This window comes from Dicentrarchus labrax, unplaced genomic scaffold (genome assembly GCF_905237075.1).
Source record: "Dicentrarchus labrax unplaced genomic scaffold, dlabrax2021, whole genome shotgun sequence".
In the NCBI taxonomy this organism is placed as follows: Eukaryota; Metazoa; Chordata; class Actinopteri; family Moronidae; genus Dicentrarchus; species Dicentrarchus labrax.
The window spans coordinates 14,394,152-14,420,618 of record NW_026136710.1 but is presented as its reverse complement, the minus strand read 5'-3'; the positions used below and the strand labels follow the sequence as shown (position 1 = coordinate 14,420,618).

The following is a 26,467-nucleotide window of genomic DNA, read 5'->3' as shown; positions in this document are numbered from 1 at the left end:
AAAGAGAATATATCATTGTTAATACTTGTTTCGACATAATTTGAATTTGCTTAAACCACAATGCTACAATTCTACAGAATAATAACTGAACTCAGACTTGAAAAGTCCACGATTCGTTTATTTAAAGCATATTCTAATGCTACAACGAATTAGGAATTAGAGAGGCATTGTGAGTCCACCTATAACTTTCATCCTTTTGCTATTTGAAACATTATGTTCAGTTTTCAGCACTGCGTGAAATGAGAGTGGACTGTTAAGTGTCTATTCAGTTTGAAATAGTGAAATATCACTTTGCTCCCAAAATGGATCCATTTTGTAACTAGATTAATCTTCAAAGTTTAGCACACTGCAACGGCTGCAGTTACCCGGACCTTGCCTCTATTTTAAGCTAACTTAAGCACATTTAGATTTAGAAACAACATTTTTAGTATGTGCTTCCAAAACTACAACTGATGGTGTAAATATTTGTACATTTTAGGTTTGGGAAAAAAAATTATAATTCTTCATTCTCTATATGTCATCAGTGTCTTTTTATGACGGGGTCATTTATTCATACATTTGGCATGTCTCTGACATTACTGTAGTCACATAATTGTCCTTAGGATTGTCCTGTAAAACACAAGTATTTGTTTTATAGCAAGTACTTGTTTATTGGCTTTAAAAAAAAAATCACAATGAAATATAAACTCTATCAAAGTAATGTTAGCTGAATAATCCTAGACAGCCTGGCTTTCATTCACTGCACTCTTTCATTCGTATCTCAAGCTGTTCTGTGTCTCAATAGTTTCAGATGAAGATTTTATTTTATTTTATATCAGGCTGCTAGCTGCACAGATTTAGTCTTTCCTTGTCATTGAGCAGGAGTATGATTGTGGCAGCTCACATTAATCACAGAGTCTGAAAATAACTTCCAGATAGACAGCAGATAGTGTAGGCTGCAAAAGACAGAAACCATCTCACACAGGATATCTCATCGTCTGTAGGGATTTTAACTGCTTAAAGGATTCTTTTTGTTACCTATTAGGTAAGCGTTAGAGCCAAGCAAGGAACGTCTGCACTAGGATAAAATATTTTTGACTGCTTTCAGTATATGAGGTATAATTTCTTCGTATTTCCACATTGTCCCAGTGCAAAAAGTGACATGTCACTGCCTAATTTGACTGTATGGTATCATTGCAAAGACAACTCTTGGCACTACTTTAACAGATAAATTCTGTCTGACACCATGATAAAAGGCCACAGAGCAAATGATAAGAACTGTCTTATATCACTGACACTGTTGCTCTGTCCTGTCCGTCTGACAGAGAATGGGATTCCTTTCACGATACTCCAATGACACTGACAAACATACGATATTAAAACTGATATCGTTATCAATATAGTTTATTAACATAAGTCTTTACTTGTATTTTTCATCAGGAAACCAGTCATGGTTCAATATATGTGTAAAAAAACAACACAGATATTTTGTGATTACAGAAACTACAAAGAGTAATCTCAATTCTTCAATTTTATATGGACCACATTACAGATTGAAATTGAAGACAGCTGACACTATTTACATTGCCAGGGGGATTATACTACAATCTCATGATCAACTAAAATGTTACATGTTTAATTTTACATAAATGTATAATAAAAAATACATATAAATGAAATTTGAGCATATTTCCCCATTCGTATTGTGCTCAAAACAGATAATAGTGTCATCTCTGCGGCAAGTGTCAGTGGTCTCTAAATCAGTCAATAATGTCTTGGATACAAGCCAAGGAGAACGGTTTACAAAAACTGTCGTCAATCCATCACAGATCCCTACAGGAGACTTCCGCGACCTTGTCTGGATACAGTGCTGATCACTCATTTGTGCATTGGTATCGTTTTGTAGCCTATGCATAAGAGCAGAGCAGAAATACTTTGACGATAGAGAAAAAAAATATATGAATGAATGAAACCTTTGGAGACGCCATTAAACAGAATGCAGGATGTAGATTAGAACATTGCACAGTACTGTATAGCCTATCTCTCTCTCTAAATAAATATATATATATATGTCTATTATCTATGACACACCGCGTCGTCGTCCATGGTCGTTGTGGAGTGAGAGAGAGAGAGAGAGAGAGAGAGAGAGAGAGAGAGAGAGAGAGAGAGAGTAGGATTTCCGGTGTCTCCAACCAATGAGCTGATTCCACATGCGGACACCGAACACCGCATTCGACGCACGCGAGAGCTGCAGCGGACAAACGCGATTGGTTCCGATGAGGATTCTAGTGATTCCGCAACACACAGGCAGAGCGGGCGAGGGGAGCAGAGCTGCAACTTAGCCACATGTTTAAATGATCTCTTTAGACAGATTCATTCTGGAAGTCGGTTTTTTGTTTTTTTGTTTTTTTTTTTAAAAGAGGAAGATATTGAAACATCCAATCGAGGCTGCGCTGTTGATATGAGTTGTTCATTCAAGGTCTCACACGAAGGCTAGCGGAGCACAGCCGGCGAATTCAAGCGGAGCCAGAGGAGCCCAACAGTTAACGTTAGCTAGCTGTAGCCTGTTAGCAATCCGTTAGCTCCGGAGCCGCTAACTCGTTCACTCTAAAGCCACAGGCACCTGTCCGACGCGCTGTCCAGTGTCATAGCTAATTAACCGGTAACAGCCAGCACCGTGGACTCTTGCTCTAACAACATTGCCAGGTATTTTTTGTGCCAGGGTGACCTCAAACAGGAGGAGAGAACCGTGACGGGTTGAGGTTGGGACCAACAGGGCGAAACAAGCGGTGTCCTCAAGTGGCCGTTCACCATGGACAACGCACACACAAAGACGGTCGAAGAAGTTTACAGCTTTTTTAACGTGAATGAAAGCACAGGTCTGAGTTTAGAGCAAGTGAAGAAACAACGGGAGCAGTATGGACCAAACGGTAAGGAGCTGGGTAACACCAGTTTGTATAAAAACAAGTAGCCACAACGTTGCTTTCCCTGTGTCATGTATGTGGCCCGTGGCTGCCGATTTGTAACGGACGACATACCGAACATAAAGGGGGGTTGGCGACGTCACGTTACTGTCTGCGTGTTGAAATACTGGAAAGCTAGCTGAAACTTACTTAGTGAACAATTAATGTTACATCAGCCCTATTATAAGGTGATATCTGTGGGGTTTTGCGTCTCTGCTGTTAAAACGTTATGCTAATATTGTATATCAAATACTGACCTTTTACTCCCTGTCCATCTCTCTTTTGTCTGCGGTCTGAATGGTTGTGATGATCTGCAGAATTGCCAGCTGAGGAGGGTAAGTGGACAAATGTGGAAACTCTCATTTCTAATATGTCAATCTAAAGGGAAACATTGGCATTCATTTTTTTAAATTAAACCCTTGTTTTCCAGGTAAATCCCTATGGGAACTAGTGGTTGAACAGTTTGAAGATTTGCTTGTGAGGATCCTTTTACTTGCTGCCTGCATATCCTTTGTAAGTATAACACGTATGTTATTAGCTGTAAAGGTTTGTTTGGGGGTTCATTCAATCAATATAAACCAGATAGTATTGTCTTGGTACAATAAATTGCTCATACTTGATGTTTGCTCTCACATACAGCCAAGTGCTATACCTCCTTTACTATGTTCTCAAGTTGACAGAAACAAAATAAAACTCACCAAAACTGTGTTTGTTAGTCTCTCCACTGTTCAAACAATCACCAACTCTGATTTGGTCAAAAAATTAATTAATTCAGCAATGTAGATGAGAAAAAAACAGCGGTTTTAATCTCAGTTGTATACGAATGGACTCTTGTGTAGTAGTAAAAGTCTGTGAGTAGGTTGTGACACACTCATGCGGTTGCGTTCAACACTCAACTCAAGATAAAGTTGAGTTAAGATTGGGTATTTAGTGCTAAAGAAGTGAGATCTTAAATACAAGAGCCTGCTGTATTCCCTCTGTGACAGAACATCCGTTGTTTATGGGAAGATAAAATAATAAAACATGTCATTCTGCTGTTTTCATCTCCACCACCATGTTTCTTTTCACCCTTTTAGTGATGAGTTCACTGGGGTCTTTTTTATGTTCTCAGCACGACTGTCATCCTACAAAGTGTATACAGTACTTTTCTGATTGATTCAGTGCAGATCATAGCTTAGCAAAAAGTGGAGAAGAAAGGTGCCCAGAATCTGTCTGGTGACACAACCCAGATGATAATTTTCTTTCCCGATTCTATGTTAAGGTATTATATGTCAATGCATGCATGTTTTTGCTCTTGAAGCAAATCATAAGTCATCCCATCCTCTATGAACCTGTTGTTTCAGAGAGATTATGTTAGCACATAACGCTGACATGTTGTTAATCTGGGAACAGATAGTTATGTGACTTGATGATCATGTGGCATGTTGTTGGAATGAGCAGCGTGCTTTCCTTTGGCTGTTAAAGTGAAACTGGATGTCACCGGAGAGGTCCATATGTCTCTCTGTTGATTGAATTTCCTGGTGTTAACATACCATTACAAACTAGTGACGACTAAAACTCTCAACATTACTTTGATGTCCATTATTCATGTTGTCATGAATAACAGTTTCATAAATGAACAAACATAACCTGTGATTCTTGTGTTCTTGTCACTAGTGAGTGTCAGTGCCCTGTATAGTTTGTGTGGCACAGTGTTAACTATCCCAAGGGCCTCATACTACTAGGATTGGCTGTTTGCCGACTGGCTGAGAATATCATCAGTCAACCAAGGCATGCTGATGACAGCCAGCTATGCCCACAAAGCTTATAAATCACTGGCTGTAGTAGACCGCTTGCTCTCAATAACACAAGCACATGCAGACATATTGAAATTTATTTCAGCATGATAACGTTTGGACTACAAAGTTATATACAAACAGTTGTTAGACTTATATATTCAGTTATGCAACAATGTTTGATAGACACTTAGAAATTAAATTTGATGTTTGATTGGTCGTGCTTAAATAGGTTGGAGTAGAAGATACAGAGCCGTTGGCATTTTGTTTGACATACTTCACTCCTGGCACAGATTCTAAAAGAGGACTAAGTAGTTACGCTACGCTCTCCATCTCTCTGACATGACTTTGTAACACACTTGGCTCGGTTCCTTCTGGCAGAAGCTGGCTTGATATATATTATGAATTATTAAATGATTGTTAGATAGCAAGCAGTTAACAGCAGTTAGCATTTGCTAGCGTTACACAAACAATGAAAAACAAAGCATAAATTCTTAAAAATACTTAGTTTCTTCCTCTGCCATCTTGCCACGGACAGTTGGAGTTGGTACTGCTCCCCCATTCAGCAACAGTTTTTGGGAAGCACTCAACGAGACATTCAGGGAATGTGACGTGACACGCCCTGCGAAGTCAACATTAACTGCTTTATCATCTGAGTCATCTGTGTTCACACTTTGCCTTCTGATAGGCCCTCCAGAGTCCCAAATGTACATAATCAATCGATTAAAAAGTTTGTTTTACATAATATGTCCCCTTTAAAATCATTGTGCCAAATATGTAAAAGTCAGAGTGGGGTTCTGGTAAAACTTTCCCTGCTATTAAGGTGTGTGGAAAAGAGGAAATACTAAAGTTAACCTATGGTAAACAGAGCGTGTTTCATATTAATTGTCATTTGTGGTGTATTTAATTGTTGTTCATTTCTTTTTCTATGTTTTCTGTGTAGGTACTGGCCTGGTTTGAAGAGGGAGAAGAAACCGTTACAGCCTTTGTGGAGCCTTTTGTTATCCTACTTATTCTCATAGCAAATGCTATTGTCGGAGTCTGGCAGGTAAACATCACATTTACAAATCTACCTTAGTATGGGTTATTTAAAAAACCTTGTAAATGTACCTTTCTGAATACTAATATTTAATTTTTATGTGAGCTTTGCTTAGGAAGTAACTTAGCTCAGGGGGTTTTGTCCAAGTGTAACTCCTAAATAGGAGTGATTGCAGATGTGCCACTTTAATGCTGAAAAGATGAGGAGCGCTGGAATTATGCTACCTGACCCTGCTTTGCCAGTTGTTTCATCATAGCAAACTTATTATGTAATAGTGATAGCTCAATATAGCTGGGGCAAAAAAATATTATTAATCTACCCTCTCAGGGAAACCCTGGTTCGTGTCCTTTAAGTGAGCAAGGCAACATTTAGTCTTCAGGTGTAACAGGAGAAAGTGGTTGTTTTATATGGCATGTGTGAGGAGGTATTTTTATGCCTCTTTGTGTATATGTGCCTGCCCAGTCTTGGCATTCCCTAAGGATTTACAGTGTCAGTTCCTTTGAGAAGCAGTATTGATTTGTCAACATACACCTTAATTATAGGCAGGAAGCAAAACCGTTGTGGTTGGAGTCACTCATCTGGACACGCAGAAAAACTAATTATCTTTTCTTTTTCTTTTTATGTCCCTCTGGCACCATTTCCGATGAAATCATGTCACCCTGGAGTCAGTAATAATAGATAGGTATTTTGGCTCCTAATAGTGTTAGATTAATGCACCCAAAAAACAGTTCAGGGCAGATTTAATTGCCATGGGATATCCTATGTGGAACAGCCTAACAATAAGTCATTGAGTAACACATGATCAATCAAATTATTGAATGCCATATTTTAAGTGGCCATGTATCAATTACCTTATACCTGCCTTATATTACCCAGTGTTAGGTAGTACCTACCTTCAGACGTGTCCTGTTCAATGTATCCCAATTGTCGCTTTTGTTGGTTTAGATGTTCATGCAACTATAACAGCTAGTTGCTTGTTTTGCACAGACATTAAGACCTTTCTTGGCCCATACAGACTTATAAATATCTTTTATTTATCTTGGGAGTGTCTCCTGGGATAAAAGTCTAATAAACTTATTTCAAGAAGAATCCCCATGATTGTAAATCAAACCACTGTATAGTTGGTCAAATAAGACACTTAGGTAGTTTGTGGGGTCTCTGCTTTATTGTATCGTAAACACAATCTTTATTGAAGGCTCTGTTAAGGCTTTTGTAAATGGGGAGTTGTGAAGTGGCTAGTTGTTGGCCTTTGTTTATGCAAACAAAGCCTCTATGAATGTTGGAGATGTGGAAGAGGCTGTATCTGCTGCTTTTTTGGTTCATATTTATATGTCCCTACCTATTTTGAAATTGGGATTGTTTTCCTTTGAATTCAGAATAATTGATGGTAACCTAAACCCTCACCTTTACTGGCAGCCATTTTAATGGCTCTGTGTCTTTGTTGTCCCCTGCTATCCTTTACAAAAGACCTTAATGTCTTGAGGTAGTGTGCCCTGTCTTACCATGTCTCGTTGAGTGCTGCCTGCCTGCCAGACAGGCTGGGAGCTGCCACTAAAACTGTCCAATCTGAGAGCAATCAGTCAGACAAGGTAAAGTCAGCACTAACAGAAAAGTGCAAGTGAAGAATGATTACGAAGGAACTGAGCAGGCAAGAAGGAAACATTTGGGGAATCTGAAGTAAAAACGCCATTATAATTGACACACATTTGTGTAGATGAGTTTCACTGTTGGGGTAAGATGTCTTGTTTCATATCTGAAAAGAAAACCATGTGACTAAAACAAAATATTTTTCCTTTTTTCCAGCATTTTACAACATGTCCAAGTGTTTACACAATTCTCCTCCATTGTCTATCTTAGACCACTGGTTGTGTGCATGTAGTTTATTTTTTATTTGTCACTTTGCATATGTAAAGATTAGATTCTCACCAGTCTACTTTGAATAACAGTGCTCTATCTGAAGCAGCAAATCTGAGAAGGTGCTCCGTTTCCATCTTCCTTATCACCCAGGTCCTGTGAAATGCTAGGGGTTTCTGTGAAATGTACTTGTTTTTTAAAAAAAAATGTCCCCCATTTCTACTGTTCAGGAGCGAAATGCAGAAAATGCCATTGAAGCACTTAAAGAGTATGAGCCAGAGATGGGGAAGGTGTACCGCCAGGATAGGAAGAGTGTCCAGAGAATCAAGGCCAGGGACATTGTGCCTGGGGACATCGTGGAGGTAGCAGGTAAGATTAAAAGTATTAAGCCTTTTATGCTGGTTGCAGTGTCCCCAGCAGGAGAGTGCGTTCGCCGAAAGTCAAGGCAACACATGGTCGTGCATCCTCCTTAATTTTTGAGACTGCGCACCCACAGCATGCCCAGGGCTTTCCATTTTAAGATGGATGAGTTCAATGGTAAACAGTTTGAATAGATATGCCTGCACAAACAGCAGTATGCACCTTTTTTGAGAGACCCCAGGGACAGTCAAATGGAAAAAATAGATAGCCACCACACTGGGAAAGGAAGCAGCATTTTGTCACAGGGTGGAAAAGAATTCTTCAAAGCCAAAAAAGGAAAATCGTGACCCAGGTGGAAACAAGGTGGTCCTGTTTATTTGCATGCCCGCCTGCCGGTGAATACTGCAACAGAGAACACATATAGCATAAAAGCTCTAGTCATGCACTCATGGACAGGATGCATTCTGATGCTGATTGTTCTCACTTGCTTGTAAGTTGTCATGATAGCACATGGGTAGATCGGCAACAACATTAAGTTACGCTCAAAAGATACTCAATATAAACAAAAATTCAGATTTATTATGGATTATTGCCTATAATCTTTTTCCATTTATCCTTCACCTTATATGCAAAAAGTTCAGAGGATTCAAACCATTCATATGCTGCAAAATACAGATAACGTGTTGGCTAAAGCATTTTGCACAGTATCATCTAGTTTATAGCTAGAAGAAATGCATTTGATTTATTCTTGTTGGCTCCTTGTGGGACTGAATCTCTACCATGCTTTTCTAACAGAACATCATTTCCTATTGGTTGGCTTGTATTAGTAGCTGGCTTGTTAAGATGATTATGAATGGGTCACCAGACCAGTTTATACAATTTTTTTTTCAGCAAACATTGCTCTTTGATCAAGTATGGCTAAGTTTTCAAATGATTAAGCAAATATGTTCACATATGTTGTATTTGTTTCATCTGATAATCATCTGGTACTGGTGTTTTTTATCCAAAAAAAAAAGAATAGATGATGGATCAATGACTGTATCTCGACATGCAGATGCTGTTGGTGACTGTTAGAGTACGAATAACACTGGTCATCAATCCTGTAAACATCAACAGTGTTATGACGTACACTTTACAGTTTTAAACACACACAGACACACAGCTGATCCCTCATCCTGTTCATCCCCCCTGACAATTTCAGAATAATGGTAGTTCCAAGTAAGTTAAGAGTTATGCAATACAAGAGCAGAGATCCAATCTGTTCCCCAACATCTTCTTTTCTTGGCCAGCCTCAGCTTGGATAGGGCCACATATGTTTATGCCTTTTGCGTCACTGCTCCTCATTTCTCTTGTTTTGTCTTTCTCAGTGGGCCTCTTTCTGCCTTTTATCTTTCCTCTTGTATTTATTTTGTTGTTGTTTCTTTCATCCTTATTATGTTTCTGTTAATTATGTGGCTTTTCCGTTAGATTGTTTTTTTTTATTCCAAAGCAAAGGTTAATGGAGTATGGTCACAGATTTTATAATCTTGTCAGAAGCTAGAAGAAATGGTTGTGGATTCCAGTGTGGTTTCATTGCTTTATAGAGTCGATGCTGTATCTGGCACAAATGTTTATTTAAATACAGTCTAACTTGAGTCTGCTAAAATCATCCTTTTAATTCTCATACTGACAGGATTTTTAGTGCAGAATTTTAGTTATCTTTTGAATAGTTCACCCTTTTTCTATGAAGACTTGAGGCATCATTTGGGTCAAAACCATAATCAGCACTTATATAATTGCCTGGCATGGCATCATAGCTAGTGACTAGCTATCTACTGCAGCTGCTACACAGCTAGCTGAATGTCTGTTTTCTGAAACATATTAAATGCCTTCAACAATTGACCATAAATAAAACCAATATAAATTGTACGATACATTTTCTGCTTCTGCTTATTGATTACTGAAAGTGAAGGTTGGAGCTATTGTGGTTTGGTCTACTTCACAAGTTACAAACGTCAGCATGTGTATACAGTATTTACAGTATTGAAGCTTGCATTTAAGTTTAGTTATGTACCACAAAATACTGTGTGGTAATGATATTGCTAAATGTAATGATAAAATACTCTCTTAGTTGAGGAGGCCTGTCTAACAGGACAAATCATATACTGCAGCACGGTATAACATTGCAAAATCACTGTACTGAGTCATTCAACTCTACTGTCATGTTCCTGACACCAGCTTTAGGTAATGCTCAGTTTTTATTGCCTCCGTTCTACAGTCTCAGTGATGATGTGGCCACTGTATCCTCCTCATCTCGTCCCCATCTGACAGGAATTGATCTCAGCATTGATTGCTGTACTTGACATTCTTTAACACTTCAGACATTGTTTTATGTCATAACCCCAATAGAACCACTATTTGTGCTGCTGCAACTGTTGTGCCTCACTCAGTCATCTAGATCATTCAACCTGCCAACTTCAATGTTTTAGTGGGACAGTAGCTGAATCAAACAAGCCAGTCTGAATGGTTTATATACACACTTATAGCCATGTGATTTACTGTGTACGGCAGCAAGCTGTTCGCATAAATATGGCTCTAAAACTGATAGATGGGCCTCTGAGGTCACATAAGTAATGAGGATGGAGTTGATTAACAGGGTTAAGTTGCACGGTATGGATCTGTCACAAAGTGAAATGAGCAGTATCTATAAAAGCTACCATAGTTGCATTTACTTAGCCAAAGAGCTATGTGTGCGCGTGTTTGTGTTAGCAGCGTCAGGGACACCAACTACTCCACCAACGAGTTGCAGCATGAGAGTTGATGATGTATGAGTGTAATGCCAGGCTGCAAGACAAGTGTCTTGTCAGATCAGGCATGTGGTTTATAACCTCTGAGTACTTTTAGATCTAGAGCTGTTATAATTTTGCCACACAATCTCAGATGCTCCGTCAGAGCATTTGTTGTTAAGTGGTTAATGGAACTCTGTGTGCTGTGTGGATTTGTATGGTTATGTGTCTTGTTCTATGTTTATAATATGCTTTTTTTTTTTTCTCCAGTCCTTTTGGGTAGAAAGTGATAGTTATGCCCATTCCTCCACTCCCAGCCACACATACACTCCTGTCTCCCTCCTGAAGAGTAATTCAGATCTAAAAAACTGCTGTCTCAACTGTCCAGTGGACATCCACTGTCTTGTCTCAAAGGCTAGCAAAGACCTTTTTCTGAAACGTATTTTCCCTGCAGTGTTTGCTTACTTGTCAGAGTTTTGTGTTTTGGCTGTGTGCAAACACTTTGTTTTGCTGCAGTATGAATTGAGTATGATTCATTCATATCGCTTTTGTCGTCTGTCTGGGCAGAGCATCAAGTGACACACCTGGCCCCTTTTGCATCAGTGACATAGTTCTGAGCTACCAGCATAACAGAAATGGATCTAACTAGTGGTAGCGCAGGCACCGCTCAGGGAAAATATTTTTAGATGAGATGTCAATGTGGTGGCCTTTGGTGTATTCTGATTAGCAGCTGTGAGCAGGTATGGCTGGTATTGTTTTCCCTGTCCTAATTCACACATCTGATGTATATTAATGTAGCCACAGCTAGCATTGTGGCTGATAAAGTTTGTGGTAAGTGAGCACAGGACACAGAGGGCTGTTTTTATTGTAAGACGCTAAAAAGATAGTCCAAGCAGGGTTTCCTGTCGTTGCTTCTGGAGGAAGTGGGCTGCTTCTGCTAAATTAAGGGTCGCTTTGTAAATGCCAAAAGAAATACTCTTTTATTGGCAGCACCAATCTTGTCAGTTAGAGGGAAAGAAATTGTTCATAACCTTGGAATTTAAATGGACCTAGCCCGTACTCCCGTTACCACACCCATCTTATTGTTACTTAATGTATGGCTTACATAAACATGAAATCTCCTTCAGTCTGGTTAAGTTCACTTTCCCTCTTTTTGCGTTGATTGTCAGAAAGGGTTTCTTTACATGCTGGACCATGACAAGTAGTTGAGCCATTCATAAACTGTTTTGTGTCTTAAGTATTAGAAGGTTTAATTTAAAACCCTCAGTGAATACTGCCAGAGCTCTACTCACGCAACAGTGACAATTCTTTGATTCTTGCTCTCTTTTGTTTTACCTTGCAACTCCTTAATGGGCAAGAGCTTCTTAGTCCGTTGCCAAAGTGATGGCCTAGACCCATGTAGCAACAACATCCTGTACATAAGGAATAAAATGTCCTTTTTTTCAACTTTCTTGCTTCCCTTATTCATTCTTGCTGGCTGTACGCAGCTCGGTATATTATGTGTATTATTGATTATATGTGAGACTGATCACCTCTATGTGATTTTATCTTAACCACAGTTTGAGGGCAGTGTTCACTACTAATGTTGTCTTGCCCTGAGAGGCAGCAGACAGGAAGACACGTTTAGAAGCATTACAGATTCAATTTGATAAATAATTTGTGCACCATGTGGCCACATCGCCAGATTTCCTCTCTTGTGTTTAATGGTCTAGGATAGTCTGTCTATTGTCATCACCCAAGCTATTTGTTTCTGCCTGTCCTCTGCTGACAGTCTATTGCACTTATCCATGCTCTTTGCTTTTTTCCTTTTCCTCTTGCATGTATTGTTCCGTTATCAGAACACATAAATATTATATGAAATGCACAGTGTCATGTATGTTTGTGTATGTTAAGGTTTGGTCTTGTGATTTTTCCATTCATAAGGGGAGTGAAGTAGTCTCTTGAGGCCTGGAGGACCTCAAGAGGGTCTCAGGAGGCTGCAAGCCTACGTGCTAGCATATCAGGGAGCACCCAGTCACTGGGAGAGAAAATATACAACCCCCTTAAGACCTTTAAATATTGACTGGACCCCCCATGATGAATAGTTGGGTGCTTTGTACTATAACTGAAATCCAAAAGACTTTGTTTTATTAGTATGGTTCGCTGCAAGACTTGAGGGTCTCAATCCCATTGGTGGGGGGTGTCGACCATGGTTAGTGTAAGGGAGGAAAGGTAAAGATACAGACCCTGGATAGGGTATGAAAACAACTTGGGTCTTTGTAAGCTGATGGGGTGTTATCACTCAACTGTATGCAGACTGACATTTGTCCCTCACTCTAGGGAGCAGATAACATGGTTAAAATCCTTTGTTCACATGGGAGAAAGAAAGGTCCTTATCCCGGAGGCTGTCTACTCTTTCTCAGCAACATAAGAGCTAAAAAAAAGAGCATGTGATGTAAGATCAAAGGGAAGATAATGTCACTCCTAAGTTGAAACAGCTGCACATTTTGGGTCACTGCAGCAAATTTCTGGAAAAAAAATAGCTTAATAACAGTATTCATTGTGTGCCAAATGACGTGTAGCAACATTAATAAACTGTAACAGTAACTTCAGGGATATTGCGAATTGCAACTCAAGCTTATCTAATAATTATTGACCAGTGAATGATTGGGATAGTTTCTTTATTGCCAGGATAAATGGGTTTGTCCAGACACTGAACACAATATGCTGGTGGAAATTACAATTACAACATACCTTTGTTTTAATGGTTTAATTTAAAAGGCCATAGTAAGTAATATCTTGTCTTATTTCTACTAAACTATTTTCATTGCCTGTGAAAGTGGGATAAACTACTTACTGTGACCTTATTCACAGTATAATATGGTAAATAGGGGGGGGTGTTACGCTATTATTATCAAGGTAAGAGATTTTCCAATTAGTGACTTTTTGTAGGAACCTTCCCATAGGGCTTTGAGTCTTTAATATTTCCAGTGGCTGCAGTTCCTCATCTCCTTTTTGTCCTCCTTCATGCTATGCTTGTTCATCTCCTTCACTATCTCCTGTCAGTTAAGAGGGATCTAGTTTGAAGGCATGCAGGTGATGAAGTGGTTTTGACAGCCTCGAGTCAAGTGGAGGACCAAATTTGGTAGTGCAGCTGGTATAGTCCAGGAGCATTATCACTCACTATTGCCACATGTTATAGTGCATTTACAGTAATAACATTGATTATTGGTATAGTGAATAAGCAAGATATGAAACAATTCAGTTGTGTGTTTGTTTTATTGGTTACTTAGTTCTTGAGTAGAATTTCCTTGCTTCAGTCTCTCTATTAGTGGCTAAAATCGGTCACAAACTTATGAGAATGGGGGAAATGAATGAACAGTCTGTGTGCAAGGACACACTGTCTTTATTTAAACCCATATGACGAAGAGCGGATTCTCCTTGCTTAAAACAGAAGTTTTTATCATTCCCCCTCCCCCAAATCCAGCAGCACGTTTGCAACTGATCAAAATAGTTTTCCCATTTTTGGACGTGTGTTTTTGCTGGACTCATCTAATCCCTCTTCCCATTCTCTCCTCTCCTCCTTCCCCCTTCTCTTCCTCTCTACTCAGAAGGGCACTGCAGAGGCCCAAGGGTTGGTTTACATGTCTGTCACCACTCTGCACTGTCCACAGAGGGATCTCTTAAGAGCCTCTGGGTCACAGCTTTATATTGCTTTTACCATCACCCTTTCAGACTTTGTGATATCTTACTGTAAGCTGAAGGTAATATTTCACTTGGGTGCAAAAGTGGCATTTTTCCATTGTGCTCTAGAAATTCATTTAAATGTCACCCATCAATTTTTGGTGCTATGGGGACCCTTAATTGGCCCATACTCTTAATGTAATGGTACATTATTATACCGATAACTTAATAGTTACATGACTTTAATGTACTTTACAGACTCCTTTAAATTACATTGCATTTTCTCTGGTTATATTTGTTGATTCTTCATCAATCTGACCATTCAATAGATAATACATTGCATGTTTGTATTTATAGCCTCATCCCATAGACATGCTTTGCAAAGGTTAGCTCAGAGATCTGAATGCGAAGCACGGTCTTACTTTTAAATACTCCTTTTTTTCCCCCAGTTAAATCACAAAGCCGAGGGGTTCATTATCAGTACTTTTTAGCTGTCCAGATCAGACAAAAAATGTGTGTGAAATCTACAAAGATTGTTGCCTTTTTTAAGTAAAGCTTATAAATATCAGTGACTTTAATGGTACTTATCTGCTTTCTACAGAGGAAACACTTGGAATTTGGTGTATATTTACATTTTACATTTATTTTACTGGGCATTGCTTAAGCCATGTGTTAGTGGAAAGAATGAGCAGCAATCTATTTGTGTCCTGTGCAGAAGTTGAGTGGAACATTAATAATTTTTGAATGCATGACTTTCCCCCAGCCTCTCTCCAACAAATAACTTGAGTTTGATTATTTTATTACTCCCAAGGAGCATGAGTTGGGATAACACGTCTGTTGATTGTATTTCCAATACTTAGTGTCTGTGTGTGGTAATTTTTGTTTGTTTATTGCATTTATCTAAAAGCATGGTCTCTTTGTTCTGATAAAATGCTTTAATTTTAGAGGTGTCTTTTACATTTAGGACATTTACATTAAATCTAAACACCACTCACCTGCTTTTAGCACTTGTATTGTAAAAAGTATCCATCCACCTGTAGTCAGTGCCATTTACAGATTGTTTTTAATTGTGAAGAGATACTAAAGTGTCTCCTGTGCTTTTTTTGTTTCTGTCCACAGTTGGCGATAAAGTGCCTGCAGACATCAGGCTGTCTTCTATCAAGTCAACCACACTGAGGGTAGACCAATCAATTCTTACAGGTAAAAAAAACAAATGATAAATTGTTCAGCTCCTTTTTTGTGTCTGTGTGAGACTGTGTGAGCATTTTGCAGTTCATGTATGTGTCCTCCGCCATTACGCATGATTATACATTTCGTATATTTCCCCTATAGCAACTCACCTCTTTTGATCAACCCAGACAGAGAGCAAGAATAAGTAATTTCCCCTTCCTTCTGACTCACATGCCCTCATTACACCCTGTTGTCATGGCTGCTCAGTTCGTACCAAAAGAAAAAGAATTGAGCGATGTAAGTAAATGGATGAATCTGTGCATGGGTAATTGGACACTGATGTAGATGGAAAAGATTGCAAGAGGACAATATTGAAGGATGTATAACGCACGAGAGAAGAGGTTTATGTGAATTAAGTCCTTAAGTCTCTTGTCTTGCTCTGCTGCCTTAATTGGTAGCAAATTCCAAGGGATATTTTAGTGTTTCAGCTGTTTTTCTCTTCTCTTCCCTTCCCCATTCATGGCCATACCGCTTGTCAAATGCTCCCTGCCTTACTCCATCAGAACAGTGCAGACCTTGCACAGCTGATTACACGCAGAGAGACACACACAGTGCAAACTCACATCAGATATGGGGTTTGAAAGGCAGTGGCAGTGCTGTATTTGATAATTGTCAGGCCTGCTCAGTCAGCTGCAAAGCCTTTTCTACACATATCTGCCTAAAGTGTCATCCAAGCATCACGACTAAAACTTGTAGAAACTCTATAACCACTTCCCTCTTTCATAGCTTTTGTTCACTCTTCCTGCAGGAGAGTCTGTGTCTGTGATCAAACACACTGATCCAGTGCCTGACCCACGTGCTGTCAACCAGGACAAGAAGAACATGCTGTTTTCTGTGAGTGACTCACAAGACCATTTTAATCTGTTCAGTATTGTTTTACACTTATTTGCGTCAGACTACACCTAAGAAGGTAGCGATTTTCCACTTCCCTCTTCACATATATTTTCGAAAATATTGAATTATATATTTAGCTTTGCTTTTTCCATCTCATACATACAAGAGAACACGCAATAACAGTGTATGTCTGAACAGCTAAGGAGTCCATTCATCAACAAAATAAATTCTCGGATTTGCTTCCATGGCAGCTTCCACTATTTCTAAAATTTGCTGCATGCTGACACTTGTTGAATATTGAATCTCCTCTTTGTGTCTTTGTGACACGTTTCAGCAAAGTTGTTAAACTAGTTTTACCCCTATGCCCTGAATCTTAATGTGTAATTTTATTTTTAATGTCTGCCTTTCACTACTCCTCCACCACAGGGCACCAACATTGCAGCTGGTAAGGCTGTTGGTGTAGTGGTGGCCACAGGTGGAAACACAGAGATTGGCAAAATCCGAGATGAGATGGCATCAACAGAGCAGGAGCGCACACCACTGCAGCAGAAGCTGGACGAGTTCGGACAGCAACTATCCAAGGTAATTGTTAGGTTCCATTATTTTGCTTTTTTGTCTATTTTAAAAAGAATAAAAACAACCATAGCTATTTCTATATGATTAATTGATTACTGTCAATATGTAATAAATAAATGTTAATACATTTGTGAATATAATAAATAATAATTTGTTTTAATTCAAGGTTATTACACTGATCTGCATTGCTGTGTGGATCATCAATATTGGACATTTCAATGATCCCGTCCATGGTGGCTCATGGATCCGAGGCGCGGTCTACTACTTCAAGATTGCTGTGGCTTTGGCAGTTGCTGCTATCCCTGAGGGTAAGCTGGGGAGCTAGAAACGTGCAGCCATGTCCTTGACATGCTTGCTGCAATGAGAGGTTCAGCTGCTGTTCCATTATGCAGACTGCTGGAACAGTTGCTTTCAAAATCATACTTTGTTTTTTCATACTTCATGATACAGGGATAAAGGATAGCACTTTCATCACTTGAGTAAATAAATGTATATTAATTGCTGTTTCCGTTTCTTTGTGTAACCTCTTATCTTGTCTCCCGTATGTCTTAATCCTCTTTTTCCTCTGTGGTTCTGTTGCTATTTCTCCCCAGGTCTGCCTGCTGTCATCACTACTTGCCTGGCTTTAGGGACACGCCGCATGGCCAAGAAGAATGCCATTGTCCGCAGTTTACCCTCTGTGGAGACCCTTGGCTGTACATCTGTCATCTGTTCTGACAAGACTGGCACACTGACCACCAATCAGATGTCTGTGTGTAGGGTAAGAGAAGAGTGAACAGTGGAAGAGACAGAGAAGAAACTTGAAACCTCTACTTTCAGCAAAAGATTGATAGTGGATTCTTTTGATAATTTCATGAATTTATTCATAAATCTCATTTAAACCCACACCATAATCTAGAAAAAGAAAGCATTGCATTGATGGTTGAACTTATTTTTGAAGGGGCCAATCTAGTTAGCTAGCTTTGGCAGTCATAGTCTGTGTGGAAACCAGTCAGAAGATGTTGAACAATAATTCACAGCCTCACAGCAAATTAAGGTTGTGTTGGCTTCAGCAGTCAGCTCACTTCATCTAAAATGTTGACAGTGTTAGCTTATCTAACACACTGGATGAGTTGATTGAAAGTTAATTGCGAATGGCTCGGGTGAAATTAGTGTTCTTTTTGTACCTCCGAATAAATTGCCTGGGGTAAAATATTTACGCAGCAGACCATTATATTTAAACAGAAGACTCAGTGGGCCTTTTGGAGCTAAAGCTGCCAGTGATCAAACTCAGTGATCCATGTCTTAAAAGCTTTGTCTTCAAACCTTTTTTGGACTCTGACCAAATTTTTAGATACCAAAAATTGTCATGAGCACAACAATGACTATTCAAGTTCTATTAATCCAAGTTTGGCATACCACGTGTCACTGATGGCAGTGTACATGTCTGCATCCTTCCCAGGGCAACAGCACAGTTAGCGGTGACAAGGTCTGCAGAGCTTAAGGAATTGGTCATTTCAAACTGGAAGAAAAATGTGAGAAGTCCAAAAATAAGTAGAATTTTAAAACAGTTGCCATACATGGAGATAGCAAGGGCTGGCTACTTTGACATCTGAGAACTTTTCATGTGTAAACTTTTCACTGAGCAATAAAGCAACCCCGACAGTCTTTTGCTGACAGTAGGGATTTATTGAGCACTGCGCACTGCTGCTGACGTTGAATGGCTAATAACGGATAATGAAGGATTTGGTTGTACTTTTGAGTCTTATTTCATCTCTGCCTGCCTGTGTACATGTTGTTTATGTATTTATTTTCCATCCCCTATGAGCATGAATAAGCAAGTTCAGGCCATATCAGCTATTATCTATTTACGATTTACTCATAAAATCATAAACACATTGTAAGGCTAAAATAGGCCTTACAATGTGTTTATGATTTTCCTTGTGTTGCTTTCCAGCTCATTCCTTTCCATTCCCATACATTTTTTTTTTTTTTTTTTACATTTCTCCCTCCATCTTTCTCAGTGCCGTTCCTCAGCCCTTTTTCTTGTTGGTCTCCTTTCTTCCCTCCTCATTCCACTCTCCTCCCCCTTTTTGTTCAGACAGCATGCTGATCAGTATGCAGTAGTTAGTCACTTGCAGCAGAACCAGCAGTAGAGTTGCATAACTGACCTTGTGTTGAAAGATTCTCTTCTCTCTCTCTCTCTCTCTCTCTCTCTCTCTCTCTCTCTCTCTCTCTCTCTCTCTCTCTCTCTCCTTTCTGTGTCTTCTGGCCTTGCTCATCCTGCACAATTTCAAAGTCAAAATTATGTTTAGCAATTTGAAAAGGCATCATTTTGGTAATCATAGGATGCTATTCCTGGCTATTTGATAAAGAAGCTTTTGCTTGACGTATCAGCATCAACATCCAACCCACCTCTGTCCGAATAGGGCAGTACTATGATTTATCTGTTGCCCTGAGTGACTGAATATTTCTCTTTAATTCCTTACTTGCTCTTGTGCTTTGGGTCGGGCCGCCACTTACATCACCACTTTTTATAGTCTTGCAGGTGCCTGAGGGGAATGCAGCCATAATACCAGCTCATCATTTTTATTCAGATATTGTATCTTTGCCCTGCCCCTCTCATTATTTGGCAAATGTGGTGCTTTTTATGTAAGAATCCATTATATGTGAGTTAATAGCATACCCTTGACAGCCTTGGTAGTTAAGTAAGTTTTTGTCACTTTGCTTTTTTCTCAGCCTTAGTTGCTGATATCAAAATGTCCTTGTCTTGGAAAAATGGACAGCCTCTTATAATTGGATGTTGAACAAAGTACAACTATTTTTTTTGGTTAATAAAATTCCTTCCTTGTACTTTCAATTGAAAACCCTTTATTCCACAATATTCCAATTTTCTGAAGATCCTCAATAAACCAGACACTATAACCAATCTCCTTACCCAAGGGTTTGGATACTCAAGGTCAAACTATTTCCGCCTTCGAGTGATTCACTTTCATACAGTGTATTCATGTGGTGTGACTGCACACAGAGGAATTCTGTGTCTGCCTTGCTGTTAGATGACATTTATGGACCCTCCCCACCAGAGTACCAAGTGTCTGCTTTAGCTCAGTATTTCATTATTCTACTCTGTTCTATGTTAAAGTGGCCTCATGATATAAAGGTTTCTTTCTTGTAGTCTGCTGCCACCTGCTGGATGCAGTGTCTGTGTATATAATGGAATACATGCAGAACTTATAATGTGGCACAAACATTTTGTGAAACATTTGTGTCAGAAGGCTTTTGCCCACAGAGGCAACAGGTGTTTTGTGTGAATATTGAGTACTAATGGTTTGTCTCTATGATGTTTGTTCCTAGATGTTTATCATTGATCGGGCAGAGAGTGATCACTGTTCATTAAAGGAATTCACTATAACTGGCTCTACATATGCTCCGGATGGGGAAGTGTGAGTATTGAGTGTGCTATAAGATGAAAATTATGTATTTATAATAAAATAAATCCATACTTGTGAAGTGTAAACTCTGGTGTGGGTGTGGGTGTGTGTGTGTGTGTGTGTGTGTATACATACATACATACATACATACATACATTAATTTTATTTTGTTTGTATGTATCAGATCGGGACTCTATTGGCAGACACTCAATATTAAATGATTCTGAATGGCTCAGGCACTAAAAAAAAAAAACTTGATCAGGACGTACCTACTTGGAAGAGATCCTTCTAAGACAATGTGAAAATGCTTTGATTTACACAATGTGGTTCTCAACATGTGTTTGTTTAGGTTCAATGATGGCAAACCAGTCAAATGTTCCCAGTATGATGCCTTGGTGGAGCTGGCCTCTATCTGTGCTCTCTGTAATGATTCCTCACTGGACTTTAATGAGGTTGGTAATGAATCTGTTAACTGGCTCATAATCCTTAAGTGCCAATGTTGCTCAGTCGACAATGCCTTCAAGTTTTGTTTAACATTTTCTGATAAAGATTGACTAAATTAATATTTCTTTTCTTTTTTCTGTCTGTGTCCAGACCAAAGGCGTCTATGAGAAGGTGGGTGAGGCCACAGAGACGGCTCTCACATGTCTGGTGGAGAAGATGAACGTATTCGATACAGATGTTAAAGGCCTGTCCAAGATTGAGAGAGCCAACGCCTGTAATTCTGTATGTAAACTTCAGTTGTTTTCACCCTTTTCTTTACTTCATTTAAATAAGATGAAACAAATAATGCAGAAATGCAGAAAGAGAAACTGTTAATAGGCAACTGCCTTTGTGTTTTATCTTGTCTTTAGGTGATCAAGCAGCTGATGAAGAAAGAGTTTACCTTGGAATTTTCCAGAGACAGGAAGTCCATGTCTGTGTATTGCACTCCTAATAAAGCCCGTTCCTCTGTTGGCAAGATGTTTGTAAAGGTAAGAAATGGACAAATCGAGAATTACTGTAGGCTCTGAATTGTCCAAGGCTATGACATAAAAAACATGATATCACTGGTGTCACAAAATATGTTTGACCAGCTTTTTCTTCTATTAGCTTCTATTTTTCTGCTGTGTTTCATTAACTTGATAGTACCATAATGGTCATGTTAGAGAGGGTCTTTTATCAGTAAAGATATTTCAAATATTGGTTTCCTACAAATGTTACAAAATAAATAAGAAAAATTAATAATTATTCAATAAATGATCATTTTGCTTATTGAAAATGTTTCTTTTGTATACGGTCTTGTGTTTTCTTTTGCATCATCCTCCTCCTGTCTGTGCCTACTCACAGGGTGCCCCTGAGGGAGTGATTGACCGGTGCACACACATCCGTGTAGGCAGTAACAAGGTGCCCTTGACCCCTGGCATCAAAGACAAGCTAATGTCTGTGATCAGGGAATATGGAACTGGCAGGGATACCCTGCGCTGCCTGGCTCTGGCCACCCGAGACAGCCTCATGAACAAAGATGAGATGGTGTTTGAGGACTCCACCCGCTTTATTGAATATGAGGTGAGAGGTGGGGCAGATGGACATTGTCACTGTTAGTTTCCAGGTTCCTTCTCTGCTGTGGCATTGTTGGCTGTCAGCATCTGACAGTGATATGTGAGAATGAGCAAAATAGTCTGAATGTTGCATCTATTTTTCTTTCATAATCCAGACTGATCTGACATTCGTTGGATGTGTGGGTATGCTGGATCCTCCCAGGGCAGAGGTAGCAGCTTCTATTAGACTCTGCCGTCTCGCAGGCATCCGAGTAATTATGATCACTGGAGACAACAAGGGTATGTAAAGAAAGTCACAAGTGCTCAAAGAGAAATCATTACAGAGAATATTTTACCATTACACACAGAAGGAAAATGGTCAAACAAAGTTAATGTGCTCTTGTGTGAATCTCAGGAACGGCAGTGGCCATCTGCAGACGTATTGGGATTTTTGGAGAAGACGATGATGTTTCCAGCATGGCGTACACTGGCCGAGAGTTTGATGATCTGTCACCTGCTGCGCAGAGAGACGCTGTGATCAAGGCCCGCTGCTTTGCCCGTGTTGAGCCTTCACATAAATCCAAGATTGTGGAGTTTCTACAGTCTTATGATGAAATCACAGCTATGGTAAGAAAAAGGTCCTGATTTATTTTATTTTAAACATCAGCCATGTAAATTTCCGCCAAAGCAAAATCATCTTGAAATAAAACCATTAGTGGTATCCAAGTGGAACGTTTGTCATCCACTGTAAAATACTGACATTCATTATCAAATTTGGTCTTCCCTTTTAATTTCCTGACCTGGTTTTCACCTGTTTTTTCTATCTTCAGACTGGTGATGGAGTAAACGACGCTCCTGCTCTAAAGAAGGCTGAAATTGGTATTGCCATGGGCTCAGGAACAGCTGTGGCGAAGAGCGCCTCAGAGATGGTGCTGGCTGATGATAACTTCTCGACCATTGTAGCTGCAGTTGAGGAAGGCAGAGCCATTTATAACAACATGAAACAGTTCATCAGATACCTCATCTCTTCAAACGTGGGCGAAGTTGTCTGGTAAGGAAGACTGGTTTATAGAAAGACTCACTCCATTTCCTGTACAACTCAGTCCCTCTGAAATACACACACGGTATTGTAACATCACATCATTTCTTAATCATGCTTATTTTGTGTGTAGCATCTTCCTGACTGCAGCTCTGGGGTTCCCTGAAGCCCTTATCCCTGTCCAGCTGCTTTGGGTCAACCTGGTGACTGATGGTTTGCCCGCCACTGCTTTAGGCTTCAACCCCCCAGACTTGGACATCATGAGTAAGCCACCACGTAACGCCCGCGAGCCCCTCATCTCTGGATGGCTCTTCTTCAGATACCTAGCTATTGGATGTAAGTAGTTGCTGCATGTGACACTCCTAAGTAGTAGTATGAGCCAGTATTTAATGAAACATGCCTGCTGATATTCTTTTGTTTCTTTTTATTTGTGGAAAACCTTAGGAAACATCAACCAGCAGCAGGTGTTTTTTATGTTCTGGCACTACCACCGAATCATTGTAAAAGCTAGCAATTAGCTATCTCAAATCTGCCACATTAGCACAATGTTAAAGTAGTGTTAATGTCTCTTTAAAGTGTTCACATCTGATAGCAATTCGCCATCATCTTATGAACCCAGGTGTCTGTGTCTGTGTCTATGTATGACGTCTTTTGGATTTGCGTCACCAGGTTATGTGGGTGCTGCCACTGTTGGTGCTGCCGCCTGGTGGTTTGTTGCTGCTGAGGATGGTCCAAGGATCACCTTTTACCAGCTGGTATGAATTATAGCCAAACAACCACTATCACGCTAATTAAGCACACTGCAACACACAAACTTAATTTAATCTGTTGTTAACTTTAACCTGTGTTTTTTTTTTTTCTTCTACCAATTGTTATAGAGCCACTTCCTGCAGTGTGGTCCAGAGAATCCAGACTTCCAGGATCTGGACTGTAAGGTGTTTGAGTCCCCTTACCCTATGACCATGGCCCTGTCTGTGCTGGTCACCATTGAGATGTGCAATGCCCTGAACAGGTTAGTTTGAGCAAGGCAATTATTATTTTTTTTTTTTATATTATTTTAACTCCAGATCTCAACAACAACGTTTTTTTTGCTCCAAGCCAAACAGTTTTAACTGTAACTGTACTAGTATTTCTGAATTTCTGTCTGTATTGGAGCATCCTGGTCTGAAGTCAGTGAGTGACACTTTAACAAATATGTCCATTTGTCTTTGTTGCTCAGTGTGTCAGAGAACCAGTCCCTGCTGAGGATGCCTCCCTGGGAGAACGTGTGGCTACTGGGAGCCATCTGCCTCTCCATGTCCCTTCACTTCCTCATCCTCTATGTGGAGCCTCTTCCAGTGAGAAACATTTCTTTAAGTTTGACACAGAATGTGATACTGTGAAATGAGGGGGCACAAAGAAAGAAACGAGAATGATTTATTCTGTTTCCAAATATGAAGCTAAAGTGGTGATGAAGTCTGCCGTGTTGGAATTGGAACGTGTACCACGCAGCCTGCACTGCAGTTTGACTTCTGTCTTGTGTGCTTCTGTTCAGATCATCTTCCAGATCACCCCTCTGAACCTGACACAATGGCTGATGGTGCTCAAGATCTCACTGCCCGTTATTCTACTGGATGAGTTTCTCAAGTTTGCCGCCAGGAACTACCTGGAGCCCGGTAAAGAACTGGAGAAGCCTGCCAGCTCCAAAGGCTGCTTCCTGTCTGCATGTATGGAGGGCATCTCCTGGCCCTTCGTGGCCATTTCCCTCCCCTTGGTTCTCTGGATCTACAGCTCCGACACTAACATGGCCGACATGTTCTGGTCCTGACTGACTTGAGCACAACCTCGACTTTTCCACCCCCTCCCACCACCATCACCTCCCTCTTTCCTCTCCCCTCTCCCCTCTCTGCCTTCCTAAATGTGCATAGCTAGCGTGTGTGTGCGTGTTTGTAGAGTTAGTGTGTGTGTACCGTGTGTGTATGAGAAGGACCAACTTTAACACATGAAACGTAACAAATAATATAAAATGTTATAATTAGAAGTATAGAAGTCACCTGGTTTGAGTTGGAATAGGATCTGAGAACGGGTGAGGCTTTAAACGCGAGTGTCAGAAGACCATCACTCCCGTAGCTGTGGACTTTGTTGCTGGTTTAAAACGAAATATACTTCAGCCATTTTTTTTTTCTTACTGTCAATATTGCCTTTAAGGTTGATATTTTTAATGATTTTGGAAATATCATTTGTCTTATGTCACTACTGCAAATTGTTTTGTTTAGCATCCCTCTTCAAGAAAAGAAAATTTAAGATATCATAAATCAGTTGATCTGTACAGAGATTGAATTTTATGCAACTTTTTTTTTTAATGGCTTTGTAAATCTTTTGACCAGCGTGGCTTAGACATACCGCCTTGATTTTGTTTGTTTTTGTTTTCCAATGTTTACCATTGTGTCTTCAGTATATACTCAAAACTCTTTCAGAGAGGACGAGCTCTGTGTGGCAGACGAGGACGGGGGAAAGGTTTGGGAGTGAACGTTTGAATGCTCCGCTTAAACAAAAGAAAAAAGAAAAAGAATTCAGAAAAAAGCAAAAACCGCATGTCCTGTGACAAAGCATGAACTCTATGTGGTTTCTCATTTCTAATTTAATTGTGTGTGCCCCCCCCCTCTTTAATGTTAGAATATAAATTCAATTCATGGATGTGTTTTGGTTTTTTTACTATAATGATTTGAAAAGAAGCCAGTTTTTCTGCACTGGGCAGAGCACAGCTACCTCAATATGATAAAAAGATTTATTTTTTTTGCTCATCTCTAGATGCTCTTCCTAAATGGTATTGCTAAAGCGTAACATCTGAGGTGTGCCCCTATTTGCTTGTGCAGAAAACAGAACAAAATGTTCCTTCCCTCTAACATTTTTAAGGATATATTTTGTTTATATTGATTTTTGACACTCACTAACTTTATTCGTGGTTTGCTTTGGAGACAGAATATAAGTGGGGATGATGTAAGTCAATTACCATCTCCATAGTGTTTGATTCAAAGGACAGTAATAGTCTGAATCTTAAGGAAAAATACTAATACAGAGAGTACTCCAAATGAACTCCAAATGAACTTGGATTGCAAATAAGAACCCAAAATGTTGTTTTTTACTTCAAAGAAAAATACACTCATAAACCCTTTGAATCAAAGTGTTTTCTGTCTTTCTTTAATGATTGAGGCCAATGGTTATCATCATTATTCATATCCAGTGTTTTTGTATGTGCATATAATACTTGAATACAACTCATTTCAAACATATGAATGCTTTAGTGTCCTTGGCACAACTTGACGAGCAGGAGATATTCACGACAGAGAAACAGATCCTGTGTATATTTGACTCTTACAGGCTTTAATATTTAGAGGTGTTAGTTGGTGCTGGGCTTTACCATACTCTACTGTGGTAGTACGTGTTGGATCAGAGCCCATACAGTCATACCCCTTAAGCA

At 39.6% G+C, this 26,467-nt stretch overlaps 1 protein-coding gene across 1 annotated transcript; it reads left to right on the top strand.

Annotated features, from left to right (window-relative positions):
* Positions 1-2,217: 2,217 nt before the first annotated feature.
* On the top strand, positions 2,218-26,170 carry atp2a2b (ATPase sarcoplasmic/endoplasmic reticulum Ca2+ transporting 2b). Its single transcript, XM_051412702.1, has 23 exons — positions 2,218-2,909; positions 3,260-3,277; positions 3,373-3,455; positions 5,661-5,765; positions 7,841-7,979; positions 15,518-15,598; positions 16,377-16,462; positions 16,889-17,044; positions 17,205-17,346; positions 17,632-17,798; positions 20,372-20,460; positions 20,798-20,900; positions 21,043-21,174; positions 21,303-21,422; positions 21,778-21,996; positions 22,145-22,268; positions 22,384-22,595; positions 22,799-23,019; positions 23,141-23,343; positions 23,677-23,762; positions 23,886-24,019; positions 24,227-24,344; positions 24,542-26,170. Exons 1-23 carry the CDS (start codon positions 2,792-2,794, stop codon positions 24,812-24,814), a joined length of 3,129 nt encoding a protein of 1,042 aa, XP_051268662.1. The 5' UTR covers positions 2,218-2,791; the 3' UTR covers positions 24,815-26,170.
* The last annotated feature ends 297 nt before the right edge of the window (positions 26,171-26,467 follow it).